Genomic DNA, 15,402 nt, shown 5'->3' with positions numbered 1-15,402 from the left:
TACGGGTCTGAGAACAATAGGGATTTACACGCTAACCAATAAGAGACATCTGAGGACACGTGGACTAATCACACCGCTGCATCACTACACGTGGACTAATGAGAACATCAGGTCAACTAATACATTAGAACAATAGGTTGAGCTACGTCATCGAAGCGCGGTCACGTCGAAATGGCAAGTCGCGGTCAAAGTTCTCTGCTGGGGATTTCTGAGAAGTCGAAGTAGAGACTCGGGGTCAGGACTCGCGTAGAAGATGTAGTAAAGCCTAAGCCTTAGTTGTAGGGGTAGAAGTAGTAGAGTAGTACCGATGTGTACTAAGGGACGCCAGTACACGTCACCACATTCAGTACGAATGCAGCGCAGTGCACTGTACGACTGAGTTCAAAATATCCGTTTCGTACAAGTGCACTGCACCGCTTGCGTACAGAATGCTGGGTATGGGGCTATGCGACCATTTAGTCCTACATTGTAGATTATAGGTTCCCGCACTCTAAATAAGTTTCGGACCACTTCGGAAACCGGAATTGTCTTGTTCACATTTTTGTATCCAGAAGATGGAAGTCTCGCTTGTTGTTCCGCGAGCTCCGCTCTCGCCGGATGCAGCTCGGCGTCGCCTGCGGCTCCGCCTTCGGTTAATAGCCCAGAAATACTCAACTGTGCTTCTAAATCTTTAACTGTTACTAATACTAAATACAGTTATTGAATTTTAACAAAAGATAAGATTGCATTTGGTTGAACTTCGTTCACGTTCACAGGAGACTGACAACCGCCTTCTTATGTAGCAGCATGCCAGCCAATACAGTACGTGTGGTTCAACAGTAAATATCCTACCCCATGGACGGGCTGATACGTTAAAAAGCATACCGCTCCTGAAGGCAGTTACTTAACCACCAACGGTTAACGGAATTATTTCTGATTTTCTTGATTGGCTGTTGCATTGTTCCCGGAACAATGCAACAGCCTTCGTATAGTAAGGTTTCCTAGAGATATCTTTAAAACGTTTTCGTTTTCTCAAATCAAACTGATTTTATAAAAACCTACCAAATTAGTGCTATTGATGAATATATAGAGCTTAAAGATTGATTCAGTATGTCGTTCGGGATGGATGCGCAGACAAACTGACGACACCTCCTCTTATTCTTTTATTATAAAGGATGCGCTTATGCATAGTGCGTCGCCACTGCCAGCGCATTACCACTTGTATTTCTTTTAAGCTTTTGAGAGATTTCACGCCACCCCACAACACAATAGCACACAAACATTACGCCGAAGCGGTACCTGATGTACAAGTTTACAACCAAACAGTATACGCGGCCAGCCGCAGCACGCCGCAGCAAGATACCGGGTAGTCACGCCGAAGCGGTACAAGGTGTACATCCAAACAATATACCTGGCCAGCCGCAGCCAGATTCCGTGCAGTTGAAGGTGGTCGGACAGGAACAGGTTCACCAGGGAATATGGGATCCGTAGACTAACGGGCAATGGGCGATCAGCAAGACTAACCAAATAATACAGGGTGTCAGGGTGCGGAAAAGGGGTGAGTATAAAACACGGGGGTGTTAGGGTGGCTATAGTGTCACCCTTATTTTTAACAACTGTCGCGTGCAAAGAAACTGTTCACACATGACACTGCCAACAAAAGCAGCTAAATTTCGTTTTGTTTAGTATTTTACCTTTGAAAAATTAGCAGACCCTGTTGGTTAAAAGGAAGTCTTCATGCTTTTTCTACCAACCGAATGCCCTTTTATTTTAATTGTATGTCAAATGGCAAACAAATTAAGACCGTCTGCACTCGAGCAGCTGTCTTGCGCAAAGCACCGAGAACAACCAAAAACGCACGCCACGGCTTCGTCAGAGTAACCGAGTGGTCACCAGGAAGAAAAGAAAATCGTGCTCGTCGGTTTTCATCTTTTTTGCAAGGCCCCAAAGTACAGTATAAAGCAATTTACTCTGTAAATTCAAGAATATTTGGGAATATTAAGTCACGGCAAAGATTCCTTGTTATTTTGTTTTTATCTTCAACTAAGAATTATCGAAAGCATGAAAACATATTCCATTGCACACCAGAAAATCTACGGCTACCAATGCAAAGATTTTGTCAACGTGTCCCAAGGTTAATGTAACGCCCATAAGGAAGATTATTTTTCGCGTGGAATCAGCTGCGATTCCATGCCTGGGCCATGACCAGCCTAAAGGTATATTCCTTAGTTAGTCGTCGTGGTAGTCGTAGTGATAAATGCTGATTGTGGCATGGCTCCGGGTGGATACGGCCCCGGGGCATAAATCTTGGCAAGATAAGGGTACGGCGGAAAGCCGCCTTGTTGCGTAAAGACCACCGCTGGCATCGCGGAATAGGCGTTGTGGGTGAAAGCCTTTTTCTGCTCCGTCACTTCCGGTGCCCGGTGGGCACAAGCGACAATGACACCAATGACAATGGCCACGAATGCCACACATCCAACAACTATGCCGACAATGGCACCGGCACTTAGCCCGCCATGAGTGGGCACTGCAATACACCGGATCATATTTATACCATCAAATTACCGTATGAAAAATTATTTATTATTTTGCGTACCGAGATAATCGTAATTTGCTGTCGTTGTTGCTGCTGTTCTTGTTGTTGTTGGTCCAGTTGTTGTCGTTGTTGCTGAAATTTAACAGACTATAAAAAAGTGGTGCGGACCAGTGCGCACTCCTCTGTTCTCTACTACGGTAGCTTCGAAACTTGGTTGTGGAGCGGACAGCGCTTACAGCAAGTTTGGCGGGATGTTGCCGCGTCCATGTTATACACCAAGGCGGAGTACGACGAAGGGCAGTTGACGCGATCATCCGTTGTGTCGCAGATGATGTTATCATTAAGATAACCGTTTAAAGCGGGGCAGTGCGAGTTATACCTTGTGTAGGTGTCTGCAGATACAACAAGAAGTTCAATTATGACGAAAATAGGGGCACATCAAGCACATCGAATTGTATTAATTTACCTGAAATAAGGACATAATCGAAATAAACCTCATGGCTAGATGTGGGAGGATAGGAGTGGGATGGAGTGAACTCAATGGAAATTTCTGGACGACCAGTGGTTTTGGAGAGATACTGGCCAGCGGAGGTGGGATTGCTGTTCTGCGCCTGACTAAAGCCTCCGTCCCACGACTTTCCCAGTGTGCGACCGCTGGATGTGTCGTAGATCTCCATCTTGGAGCTTGAAGGCATGTAGGATTTGCTGTAATATGAAGTAACCATTTTTGGAACCGATTGAACTTTTTAGATTGCTCTCCGTCAGTTTGTTATCTCAACCTCAAAACGCTTGCTAACCAAAAACCGACGAAGGGTTGTAAGGCGCCACATTGAAGGTTGTGATAGTACCAAGTACTTTAACGAAATTTAGCTAAAAGAAATTTGGTTTTTAGTTTCTTATCGATTGGGAATCACTCATTATGTCGTGCCTAATAATATATTATGCCACCTGCTTTTAATGGGAAAAGGCGCTCGAATTCGACTTGCACCGAATTTGACCGAGCGTTTTTTTCTTACATACTCTAACTGTTCCATCGCACGTTTCGTGAGGCACCTTTGCTTGTGAAATCTGAAAGATCGCTCGCGTGCGCTATGGAGTTACACAAATTTTATGGAGCAATGCTTCTGCTCCAAAGCGTAACTAAAGCTAAAATGCACAAATGACAAAATGTTCCACCCGCTTTGAACCGGGCCACCGGTCCACCAAAAATGGGAAGGAGATAACCAAAATAATTTAGTAACCAATCCCGTACATTAATTACCTGATAACGGTACTCAGGTGCATAAGAATATGAATATGGAAAAAACACAAACTGCTATAACATACATTGGCGCTCGAGTTTGCAATTTGCAGTCTTACCGTATATTGAGGTAGATACTGTAGTATTCATAAGACGTTCCACAATAATAACTGCTGAGAGAAACTGTCACTTTGCATGACGTGCTAGGCATGTAATAAAATCTGAGGGTTCCAGCTTCTCCATACAAGGACGGGCAGCTTGTGCTCAGGGTTCGGCCGCAATAATCCTCCAGATTTCCTAGAGCATTAAGGAATGTCACAATAATTCATAACGCATCTGGTCGTAATACTGCTCGGCTAAAGGTGCGTCTTACTTACGCGTCGCAGTGTAGGATGCTGCATTGATCTGGGAAACAGTGAGAAATGCACAGAAAACGGTGGCTGTCGGAGCGACTAACATGATGTTTCTGTGCTTTACAAATCGGAAGGGCCAATTTAATATTTAAAGCTTGTTACGGTAGCTAATGCCTTTAGAAGTGATACAGCATGACAAAATTTAATTATGGCCGTCGAAATTAACCTGCACCTGTACGCAGTTGTGGTACTTCGTTGACTTTAAAAGACATTATTGATAATAGCATTTACGGCTCTCTGAGTTTGCAATTGCTGTATTGAGTTATCAGCAACATGCAACATGAGTAATCAGCAACGTGCAACAGCCTTTAACCGTTGTGTTTGATAAATTATCTTTAACAGCTGTCGCATGCATGATGCAAATAAATAAGATAACACATATTGACATTAATGCACTGCGAACTTTAATTTGTTGGTACAGCATTGCACGTGGCATCTGATATTAGCGAGACACTGGAGGCTAAGCAGCACCCAACCAACCTTACCTGCACAAAACTACTTAATTTCTTATGTGTTTGGAACGAAAACACCTACAGTGACACAGATATAAACTTTTAAAAAAATTGATCCTTTGAAATGGTATCGCATTTATCTCATGTAAGAATTTGTGAAAACTACTTTTGACATTGACAAATTACTGCCGTGCCACGCAAGCGTACTCGTCTTCCGATTCGCTGATAATATTTTGCTGACTCATGAATGCCACGTGTAGTACGTCTGTTGGTTATAAACGCAGGCATACATTCCCAGTGATTACATAATTCCCGTATGAATCATCATAATTTGCCAACTATGAGGGAGCAACAGCCCCAGCTGAAGATGGTTAAAGAGAGTTTTGGCACTTAGAAATAACCGATGATTTCTTGATTTATGGTTTGCCTATGGATTATGATAATCAACGCACATTTCTGATGAAAGAAAAAGAAACACGTAACAGCAAATTTACAACAGCAAAATTTCATTTAAACTATCCACTCCGTCCATCGTGCCAAGGATAAATGCTGCATTTTACCGCGTTGAATCTCCAGCGAAAGCCGTTGGCGCAGAAATTCATGCGACCGGCGCTCTCCTGTATGCTGTTGCATTCGTTTCCCCAGTTCCTTCGCAATAGCGATAGCATACGGACCCCAGGGACCCATCGTCTCAAAAGCGATCGGGGAAAAGATGTAGCTACACAAGCACAAGACAGTTATGATAATTGTCTTGTGCTGTGAATCACTCATGTTGGCGGTTCTGTTGTGCTTCCCACAGAGTCCATTGTTAAGCTGTTAATATGAACTGGTAATGTGAACTGTTTTGAAAATTGTAAAGTTAGTTGCCGTTAGGAAGTCTGGAAGGTGAAGATGGAAACGGTCAGTCTGTCTAGTATGATTAGCGACGGCCAACTCTCTTAATTGTTTTGAGTATTAAAGGTTACTAAATGCCATCAGTTTAGTAGCTGCCGCTGACCTTTAGTTATAACCATTATAAACATTGTACCAGCAGACCCCGCGCAAATTGCGCGAAAGAATTAATGCGATGGGCAGATCATAACCTAATCATTTACAGACTCTGTATGCGATGGACAAATCATACAACATCATAACCTACATAGTAGTGCAAATATTAAAACAGCCTGCAGGTAGAAATTAGGTTTTATGGACGAACCCTGAAATTGTACAAAGTCCACAGACGACGATAATGTCTACTAAAAAATTTGCATGTCGCTTTAATTGGCTGCAGAAATGATCTTAAACCTTAAAAGGAAAATTTTGCGCCTTAAAGTGGAGAAATCATTTGAATTTCTTACACCTGCTGCATAGGGACTCCGTAATTCATTAGAAGTTGCTTTCCCTTCCCCTTTTCAGCTGTAGATTCGTAGTCTATGCGATAATAACTTACTTGTCCTTGGAATCCCAATTTCAGTACTAACACCACTCGTGCCCTTTTTATTTCAGTACAACAATCAGTACACTATCAGATGTTTTACTTGCTGTCGCTGTTCCTTTTCTACTTCTGCTTCGACCACAGAACACATCCAAACCAAACATCTATGATTAAAAAAGAACAGAAGCATTTCGTTGTGTTTTGTTCGGTGCTTTTAACTCTTTTTCAAAAGCAGGAACTGTTGAAACGTGATGTCGGGAGACCTTGGTGGTGAAAGGTGGTGCCCACAACCTTCCCCTAAAAAGTTTGTTTAAGAAACACATCACAAACAAATGCTTTGTTTACAAGCCATTTTTAAGAAATTTTGTCTGCCTTCGAAAATCTTCCGAAATACATTTCCAGCAATTTTAAGTGATACTACGGTTGAAACTACGGATGCCTATAAAAGTACGATTACAGTGTTAGACCCGATGAAGGTCAACCAAATGAAGTCAACTTGCTGGGTATGCACAGCAGATTTCGCTCGTTTGTTTAGCTAGAATTGGTTCTACCGCCTGCAAGCAGTCCCTTATTTAACATGCTGTGGTGCCGGAGGAAGCGGTGCTATACCCGCTGGATACGGTGCTGGAAGTTGGAACATAGGCCCGGTTGGGGTGCGGCGGTGGCGCACCCGGTTGAGAAAAAGTTACGACCGCTGCAGAGTAGGCGTTGTTGGTGAAGGCTACTTTCTGGACAGTGGTGCGAGGCCGGCGATTGGCGCGATAGCCAACAATGATCCCGATGACGATTGCCACAAAGACCACGCACCCAACGACGATGCCGGCAATCTCTCCCCAATCCAGTGCTGCATAGAACCAAGGCAAGCGCCTTTTGCAGCGTTTTGTTATAAATGACACATTCTGTACTGAATATCCAAAAGCAGTTTTCAAAAAATTCGAAATAAGTTATTACGGAACATAACGAACGAAGAAAGAGATGTTTACTGCAGGTTTGTCGATATATTGCCGGATCCAAACCGTGCACTACCGACAAATAAGAGTAAGGGCAACTGATGCGGTCGTCGGTGGCGTCGCAAATAATACAGTGAAACCTCTGAAATACGTACACCTCCGTACGGAATTCCGGGGTGTACGTTTCTTCGGGGTGTACGTAAGATGAGGTTTCACTGTACTCGAACCCCTCCTCAGCTGGCCAGTATCTCTCCGCATCGGCTAGGCAACCGAACATTTCTATTGAATCCACCTCTGTAACATTATATCCCACATCCCAGTCATCAAGTCGTATTCGACTAAGTTATTGTGTGAGGTAATTCTGAAAGGAAGTGAATTCATGAACCTTAAAGTTCCTGTAGAACAGACAGGATGTTATTCTCTATCCTAGACACCTATTCATCGTACAGTACTTACTGCAGCGCTCTGAGCGGATATGTCAAAGACAGTACCGCGGCGCTGCATAGGAGGTTCCGGTCCAGGTTTTGCCCAGTGTGCGCGTGCTGTATCGTAAATGTATCGTGATGTATCGTAGATGTCCATCCTCGAGCCGAATGGCATGTTAGACTCAGCGAAAAGTCAAAATTTCGTCTTGGTAAGAAACTGCAACGTATTTTTATACAGGCACTTAATTTATAATTTATTGTCAGCATTATCTTCCATAAAATGTCATGGGGATCTTACTGTAAATCGATCCTTTGTTGTTTCTTACTAATACTTCTGTTAACAATATCACTGTGGGGATCCGACTAAGGTATGCTGCACATGTAAAAGTGATAAAAATAATATTTTTACCGTACGAGTACTGTGTATGACAGGTGATAACGTGCCTAGATATCAATCTAGGCACCTCAACGCCTGGTACATGGATGACGCGACATTAGGAGGCAGCCTACTGAGCGTGCTACAAAACTTTCAGCAGCTAATAACAGAAGCTCAGAAGATCGGCTTGGCAGTCAACATCGGAAAATGTGAACTGTTCCTGTGCGGCGGCACCGCAACGGAGCGAACAGCGGCCGCTAATCACTTTGCCGGTTTGTTTCCCGGCATTGCTATTGTTTCGGCGGAAAAACTGAGCTTACTCGGATCTCCTCTGTTGCCAGCAGCAGTAGTTCCGATGATCGACGAGAAGATCCGTCAGCTGGAAGTTATGTGCAGCCGACTTCAGCTGATACCTAAGCACCAAGCCCTTTTTCTACTGAAGAATTGCCTGGCAGTGCCGAAAATCGTCCACGTTTTGCGCACGTTACTGGCCTGGATGTTCCCAAAAGAGCTTTACAGACTCGACCAGGTGTTTCGCGAAGCAGTGGAGACCATTACGAACGTACGAATGGACCACCCGACCTAGCTGCAAGCCTCCCTTCCCGTTCGATTTGGCGGTTTGGGGATCAGACGCACGGAGAAGCTAGCTCCCTCTGCCTATTTGGCATCGGCTTCTTCGTTGCACCCGCTGATCTCCAGACTGTGCCCGACGCTAACGGCTACGGATTTGACAACCGCCACATGCGCCTGGAAAGCGTTAACCGAAACGGATGAACTCCCGCCTGTAGCGTTGCGCCACGTCCAAAAAGTTTGGGACACACCTGCGACCCTGAACGCCTTATCAAAGCTGGCCACGTTAAGGGTCTCCCGAGAGGAAGTCGCTCACCTGAAGGCGGTGTCAGCGCCGGAATCCGGTGTGTGGATCCATGCGTTGCCCGCAGCCTGCCTTGGTAACCTGTTGGATAACGACGCCTTCCGTATACGTGTGGCGTTGCGTCTGGGAGCTCCTATTATCACTCCTCACGTGTGCGTCTGCGGCAGTCTGGTCGACGAGCTGGGCCGTCACGGGCTCCGTTGCAAACGGTCAGCTGGGAGGCTGCCACGACACGATGGAATCAGTGGAGAATTCACCCGTGCTTTGAAGACCGCGGGTTTTCCGGCCAGAATGGAGCCAAAAGGCCTGTCCGTGAAAGATAAAAAACGGCCAGATGTGATTACCCTCGTCCCGTGGGAGCGGGGAAAACCACTGGCTATTGACGTAACCTGCGTGGACCCACTCGCCGCGTCGTATATTGACCGTACTTCCGTGTGCGTCGGTGCAGCAGCGGAGCAGGCGGAGAGAAGAAAACTGTCGAAACACGGCTGGCTACAACCAAGATACAATCTAGTAGCTGCCGCCTTGGAAATTTACGGACCCTGGGGAGGCGGAACGAAAAAACTCGTGGGGAAGGGCGGCAACTGCATGGCTTCCGCCACAGGCCAGAAGCGGGCAAAAGAGTTTTTTAGACAGCGGCTATCTATTCAAATGCAACGGGGAAACGCGTTATGTGTCATGGGTACGATCCCCGAGCAGGATAGCATTGAAGAAGTGTTTTTGTTATGAATTTTGATTTAGTACTCAGTATGTACTTGTATGTGATGCTTATTAAAAGGCGGTAATGGTCTAGGCACGAAGTACGAATACCTAGCGCCTGAGTACGACTTTGTTCTTTTAGCTTTCAAGACTTTTGGTGTCGTCGGCCCAGCTGGTATGAAATTTTTTAACGGCTGTTACGCATCTTAGCATCTACCGTACATTCATTTTCTCATAACTGATTAAACGTGTAGCCAAACTGGGGCGCATTCTGAACTGCATCATGCACACGCATTGTACTCAAAAGTAAGTGTCAGGGGGTTGCCGCTGCGGAGAAAGCAAAAACCAGCACTTCTTCGGCGGCTAGGAGAGGATAGGCTACTTTGGGAGAATAACTCGCGGAATCCAAGTGCCGCAAAGAGAGCAGCAAAAAGCGTTGCGCAACGTTCCACCACAAAAGGCATTACGAGACGTGCAAGCCATGTTCTGCACTTCTCGTCAGAGTAACCAAGTGGCAGGAAAAAGTATGATGAAAAAATCGTGCCATGGATTTTCGTCTTTGTTGCGAAGCCCAGGAGCACAATACAACAGTAATTCACTTTGTGGAGTCAGCAATATGTCAAAGCAGCATTTTCCTTGTTACACGTTTTTATCTTAATACAAAACAGTGCCAAGCGGATGAAAAACATATTGTAAGCCAAAACAATTTGCAACTACCATTGCAGAGATTTTGCCGCAGTGTTCCAAGGATAATGCAATGTCATGAGGAAGATTGCTCGTCGGGTGGTATCAGCTGCGATTTTATGACTGTGATCATCAAAAAAATTCTCAATTAGTCGTCGTGGTGGTCGTTGTGAACGTTGCTGTTTGTGGCATAGTTCCCGGTGGATACGGTCCCGGGGCGTAAACCTGGGCAGGATAAGGATACGGTGGCGGTCCGCTTTGTTGCGTAAAGACCACCGCTGGTGCAGCTGAGTGGGCGTTATGGGTGAAAGCCGCATTCTGCACCGTCACCTGCGGTCCACGATAGGCGCAAGCGACAATGATCCCAATGATAATGGCCACAAATGCCACACATCCGATAACTATGCCGGCAATGGCACCGCCGCTTAGCCCGCCATGAGTGGGCACTGCAATAAACCGGATATTATTTCACCATCAAAATACAATATGACGAATTATTTATTTTGCTGCAAACCGAGATAATCGTAATTCGCTGTCGTTGTTGCTGCTCTTCTTGTCGTTCTTCTTGTTGTCGTTGTCGCTGAAATTTAACAGAGTATAAAAAATTAATGCGGGCCAGTGCGTATTCTTCTGTTCTCTACTATGGTCGCTTTCAGACACGGTTGTGGAGCGGTCAACGCTTACAGCAACTTTGGCGGGATGTTGCCGCTTCCATGGTATACACCGAGGCAGAGTACGACGAAGGACAGTTGACACGGTCATCCGATGTGTCGCAAATAAGGTTGTCGCTGATATACCCGCTTAACGCGCGACAGTACGTGTTGTACGATGAGGTGGTGTCTGCAGGTTCACCAAGAATTTTCTTTTAATAAATTACATTTAAGGGATACCGTAAAACATCATTACGCAAATCGAATTGCACTGAGTTACCTGAAACAATAACATAATCGAAATAAACCTCATGGCTAGATGTGGGAGGATAGGAGCGGGATGGTGTGAATTCAATGGAAATTTCTGGACGCCTGGTGGATCTGGAGAGATACTGACCAGCGGAGGTGGGATTGCTGTACTGTGGCTGATTCCCGCCGTTCCACGACTTTCCCAGCGTACGACTGCTGGATGTGTCGTAAATTTGCATGGTCGAGCTTGTTGGCATGTAGGATTTTCTGCAATGAAGAACTATAATTTCCATACAAACTGAACAACTCGTATGTATAATTATGTAAGACTGTTAACCGTCATCTCTACTTCGATTCCGACGGCTAACCGATCACCGAGATAAGGAAACAGCTCGCCATACGGGACACTGCATTCGAAGAACTTTAACGAAATTTAGTTTTTCCCTTTCCTACAAGAAGTTCCCTTTCCAATAAATCCTACCGAGCGCTTTTTATCTATGCTTCTCAAACGAGGCCCGGCACAAGTTTTGTACAGCGGCTTTGCTTGGGAAATCCGAATACAGGTCGCTTGCGTGTGCTATGTAAATTACTAAAAATTAATGTTATGGAGCGATGTCTCCGCCCTAAAGTGTAACCAAAATCGCAGTACATAAAATGCGCGACTCGCTTTGAACTGTACTACCGGTCGATCCAGATTTCATAGAGATTCACCAGATTTATAGAGATTTAACAGATTTAATAAATCAGCCCGTGCTTCCGTTATTTGGTAACGATACTTACTCAACTGTCCACGAATACGGTAAAACTCAAACTTCTAAAACTTATGTGAAACGTAATCGAATTCACAATACGCACTCTTACCGTATATTAAGGTAGATGCCGAAGTATTCATAAGACGATCCACAAGAACTGCTGCTGAGTGTAACTGTCACTTTGCATGACGTGCTAGGCATGTAATGAAATCTGAGTGTTCCAGCTTCTCCATAAATGGACGGGCAGCTTATGCTCAGGGTTCGGTCGCAGTAATTCTCCAGGTTTCCTAAAACATTAATAAACGTCAAAATTCGTAACGTCATCTATAACACTACTGCAATCGTAATACTGTTCTGCTAAAGGCAGGCCTAGCTTACGCGCTGCAGTGTAGGATGCTGCATTGATCTGGGAAACAGTCAGAAATGACAAGAAAACGGTGGCCACCGGAAAGACTAACATGATGTTTCTGTACTTTATAAAGTGGAAGCGCCAATACTTTGCTTATTAAAGCAGCTGCTGTCTTTAAAAGAAATGCAGCATGAAAAATATGGATGTTGCCTTTAGAAGTAACACAGCAGAAAAAATTACGCAATTTATGTGCTTCGTTGAATGCAAAAGACATTGACAATGGCGTTTCAAGCTTTTTAAGCTTGCTGTTGCTGTACTGAATAATCCCTTATCAACAACAGGAAATAATCTTACTCATTGTGTTTGATAAATTGTGTTAAACAGCTGTCGCATGCAAATAAGATAAAGATAACATATATGGCCATTAATACACTGCGAACTTTAATTTGTTTGCACAGTATTACACGTGTCAGCTGAAGTTAGCGTAACATTGGAGGTTAAGCAACACAGATTAACACAAATGCCCTCATATTATAATTAAACTGATGCCAAATCGTCAGTAAATGAGACTCACTGCACATAAGAACGTACGTTACCGAGACACCAAGAATTTCACCAGAAGCGACACGCCACAATTGAGACTCCGCGCTTCTCGCGCCAAACTAACCAAGTAGTCACCAGGAAAAGTGAGGAAGCGACACTGCCGGCATTCGTATGGGTTGCGAGAATCAGAAGCACGCTACAGAGTATAATTCCCTTTGTGAATTTAATTGTGTCAAGACAGCAGTTTCCTGGTTATTGCTTTCCATTTTACCACAAAATATTATTTATTATGAAGCGCAAGAAGAATAAGAATAAATGAAATTGAACTCATGAAGAAGAATTTTTTCATGTAGTATTGCCAGAACATTAAAATTCAGTTGTTTATTGAGAGGTTGTAGATGTAGTTGTGACTGTTGTTGGTTGTGGCATTGTACCCGGTGGATACGGCCCCGGAGCATAAACCTGGGTAGGATAAGGCTGCGGTGCCGGCCCATCTTGTTGTGTGAAAACCACCGCTGGCGCCGCTGAGTGCGCGTTCTGGGTAAAGGCCGCTTTTTGCTTCATAGCCTGCTGGTCACGGTGGCCACATACGACAATAATAGCAATAATAATGGCCACGAACGCAACGCATCCGATGACGATGCCGGCAATTGCGCCGCCACTGAGCGTGGAAAAGGACACTGTAAAAGCACCTGACTGTATTCTACCGTTTCAACAAACAACTGTTGAATTTCGGCAGTTTCCTAACCGTGCGCGGGCCCATAATAAAAGGAGGTCGTAGTGGGTGGCCATGTTCTTGGCGTTATTGTTGCTCCTGATTCGAATGCTGCAATTTCATGCAACGATCAGTGTATATTATAGTCGTTTTTTTTATGATGAACATGCGCAGTGCCAAAATTTTTTAAACAAGGCTGTAAAACGGGCTGCGCTTACTGCAACTCTGGCGATACCAAGCGGCATTCATATCGTACACTGACGGGGTGTAGGAGTCAGGACAATTGACGCGGTCATCCGTTATGTCGCAGATCAAGCTGTTGCTGACGTACCCGCTCAAAGCACTGCAGAGCGTATTGTACGGTGACCGAGTGTCTACGAGAATAAGCATCAAATCACTTGATTTTATTTATTAGTTCCCTGTCACCGTCAGCTGGCTTTGATTGGCCGCGCTGCGTTCTCTTTTTCACCTGACAGAATAACATAATCAAAGAAAACCTCGTGGATGCCATCCGGTGGATAGGAGGATGACGGTGTGAATTCAATGGAGATTTTCGGCTGCCTGGCGGATCTTGATAGATACTGCCCGGCGGAAGTCGGATTGGAGTACTGCGGCTGACTCTCGCCTCCGCTCCACGATTTGCCAAGGGTTCGACTCCCGGAAGTATCGTAGATTTCCATCAGAGAATTCGTTGGCATGTAGGAGTTTCTACAAGGAGAAATAAATTCTGATTCTATAGGGGGATAAACTGAGACTGTTCTGCCTAAAAAAATGAGCTGTGAAGCCGGTTACTTTCAACGTCATCCCAGCAACTGATTTTGCTGCAGGGACTTAATTTGGTTTAGCAGAACTACAGCCAAATCTCTTTATTCGTACGTATGGTAGAGACGCATTTGTCGGGTTAACAAAGAAGTTCCATGCCTTTTCTGTGCTTCGAAGTACGTGATTAATTTAAATCAAACGGTTTGCTACACAAGCCGTTTCTGGATGCAAGTGTAGGCTTTAGGGTATACCTTATATTGAGATAAATCATGAAGTACTCGGAAGACACTCCGCAAAGGCTTTCTAGGGTCACCGTCACTTGGCATACCGTCCTAGGCATGCGATAAAATCTAAGTCTCCCGGCTTCTCCATTCGAGCCGGGACAGCTTATCCTCAGTGTGCTACCACAATAATTTTCCAAATCCCCTACAACAGAGTAGTAACTTATGAAACGTATCATATGAAATTAAACTGCTGCTTGTTCTCGTTGAGGTGATGTTATCGTTCTGAGCATCGCTTTTCAAGTGATATTGTCGTGCTGAGCATTCTTACGGGCAGCAGTATAGGATGCTGTCTTCACTTCCGAAACAAGGAGAAACGTCAAGAAAACGGCAATGGCGGGAAATCCGAAAATTTTCATGATGGTGTTACACAAAAATGAAGCGTAATACGTAAAAGGGTACCGGGGCTCTTTTTTGTAATATGAGTAACTCTTAAAATTTGTTGCAGTTAAAGCCAGTCTGCAGATGAAGAAGTGGGGTGCTGCATTAAGTACAAAAATTGCAGAATTAAACCGCCAACGGTAACAAACGTGTTTCATGCCCAGTCACCGACTGTACATATTTGTGATTGTTTCCTGAGCTTATCAGCAATTAACAGCAATATACAGTTGTTTTAGCCATCATGTTTGATAAGTGGTACAATCGTCTACAGATGCTGAATGCGAGTACGATAACAGATTGTAAACAATAATTCACTTTTTAATACAATTTGCCATAATTATGATACCTCGCTGCAGCTTTATTGTTATAACATTGGTGCTTTCTTTTCCGCACGTGCGCACTTCAATTGTATTTTCCTGAACGGCTATTTCAGGAAGCTAATCTCTACAAGTGAGGACAAAGTGTTGAGCCTGCCGCAGTGCTCCAATTTGCAAGAAATTAATTAAGTCGGGGCATTCCAAAATATTGTCATTCCATACAAGCGCACAATTTCTTTCAGTTTGGCTTCTTTACAGACTTTTTCATATATTTTGCAGCATAAGCAGCTTGAAACGTCCATCTCAAGAACAGCAAAACACAGATTAAATGACAATTGACGAGTTAATTGATGTTAATGTT

General features: G+C 44.4%; 3 protein-coding genes across 3 annotated transcripts; all 3 read right to left on the bottom strand.

Annotated features, from left to right (window-relative positions):
* Positions 1-1,779: 1,779 nt before the first annotated feature.
* Positions 1,780-4,444, bottom strand: LOC129595515 (uncharacterized). The gene is made up of 6 exons (XM_055492558.1): positions 4,133-4,444; positions 3,875-4,052; positions 2,982-3,220; positions 2,752-2,907; positions 2,576-2,647; positions 1,780-2,506 (listed from the first exon to the last, which is right to left on the bottom strand). Exons 1-6 carry the CDS (start codon positions 4,212-4,214, stop codon positions 2,205-2,207), a joined length of 1,029 nt encoding a protein of 342 aa, XP_055348533.1. The 5' UTR covers positions 4,215-4,444; the 3' UTR covers positions 1,780-2,204.
* A 5,533-nt stretch (positions 4,445-9,977) lies between these two features.
* LOC129595522 (uncharacterized) lies at positions 9,978-12,306 on the bottom strand. The gene is made up of 6 exons (XM_055492563.1): positions 12,072-12,306; positions 11,803-11,980; positions 10,973-11,208; positions 10,727-10,882; positions 10,557-10,622; positions 9,978-10,488 (listed from the first exon to the last, which is right to left on the bottom strand). The coding sequence occupies exons 1-6, from the start codon at positions 12,151-12,153 to the stop codon at positions 10,187-10,189; spliced, it is 1,020 nt and encodes a 339-aa protein (XP_055348538.1). The 5' UTR covers positions 12,154-12,306; the 3' UTR covers positions 9,978-10,186.
* A 501-nt stretch (positions 12,307-12,807) lies between these two features.
* Positions 12,808-14,867, bottom strand: LOC129595558 (uncharacterized). The gene is made up of 6 exons (XM_055492601.1): positions 14,615-14,867; positions 14,314-14,488; positions 13,770-14,008; positions 13,519-13,674; positions 13,334-13,411; positions 12,808-13,265 (listed from the first exon to the last, which is right to left on the bottom strand). Exons 1-6 carry the CDS (start codon positions 14,700-14,702, stop codon positions 12,967-12,969), a joined length of 1,035 nt encoding a protein of 344 aa, XP_055348576.1. The 5' UTR covers positions 14,703-14,867; the 3' UTR covers positions 12,808-12,966.
* Positions 14,868-15,402: the final 535 nt, after the last annotated feature.

This window comes from Paramacrobiotus metropolitanus, unplaced genomic scaffold, assembly GCF_019649055.1.
Source record: "Paramacrobiotus metropolitanus isolate TYO unplaced genomic scaffold, Prichtersi_v1.0 Parri_scaffold0000079, whole genome shotgun sequence".
In the NCBI taxonomy this organism is placed as follows: Eukaryota; Metazoa; Tardigrada; class Eutardigrada; order Parachela; family Macrobiotidae; genus Paramacrobiotus; species Paramacrobiotus metropolitanus.
This window is presented reverse-complemented; position numbering and strand designations above follow the sequence as displayed.

What these genes read in the sequence shown, in the direction of transcription:
- LOC129595558 (XM_055492601.1), bottom strand. Translation starts at nt 14,702, where the DNA reads ATGAAAATTTTCGGATTTCCCGCCATTGCCGTTTTCTTGACGTTTCTC. An exon ending in AGCATCCTATACTGCTGCCC is followed by an intron (nt 14,489 to 14,614) that starts GTAAGAATGCTC and finishes ACTCTGTTGTAG; the next exon opens with GGGATTTGGAAAATTATTGT. An exon ending in TGATTATGTTATTCTGTCAG is followed by an intron (nt 13,675 to 13,769) that starts GTGAAAAAGAGA and finishes TTATTCTCGTAG; the next exon opens with ACACTCGGTCACCGTACAAT.
- LOC129595515 (XM_055492558.1), bottom strand. Translation starts at nt 4,214, where the DNA reads ATGTTAGTCGCTCCGACAGCCACCGTTTTCTGTGCATTTCTCACTGTT. An exon ending in AGTATCTACCTCAATATACG is followed by an intron (nt 3,221 to 3,874) that starts GTAAGACTGCAA and finishes TTCATATTACAG; the next exon opens with CAAATCCTACATGCCTTCAA. An exon ending in AACATCCCGCCAAACTTGCT is followed by an intron (nt 2,648 to 2,751) that starts GTAAGCGCTGTC and finishes GTTAAATTTCAG; the next exon opens with CAACAACGACAACAACTGGA.
- LOC129595522 (XM_055492563.1), bottom strand. Translation starts at nt 12,153, where the DNA reads ATGTTAGTCTTTCCGGTGGCCACCGTTTTCTTGTCATTTCTGACTGTT. An exon ending in AGCATCCTACACTGCAGCGC is followed by an intron (nt 11,981 to 12,071) that starts GTAAGCTAGGCC and finishes TTAATGTTTTAG; the next exon opens with GAAACCTGGAGAATTACTGC. An exon ending in AGCGAATTACGATTATCTCG is followed by an intron (nt 10,489 to 10,556) that starts GTTTGCAGCAAA and finishes GGTTTATTGCAG; the next exon opens with TGCCCACTCATGGCGGGCTA.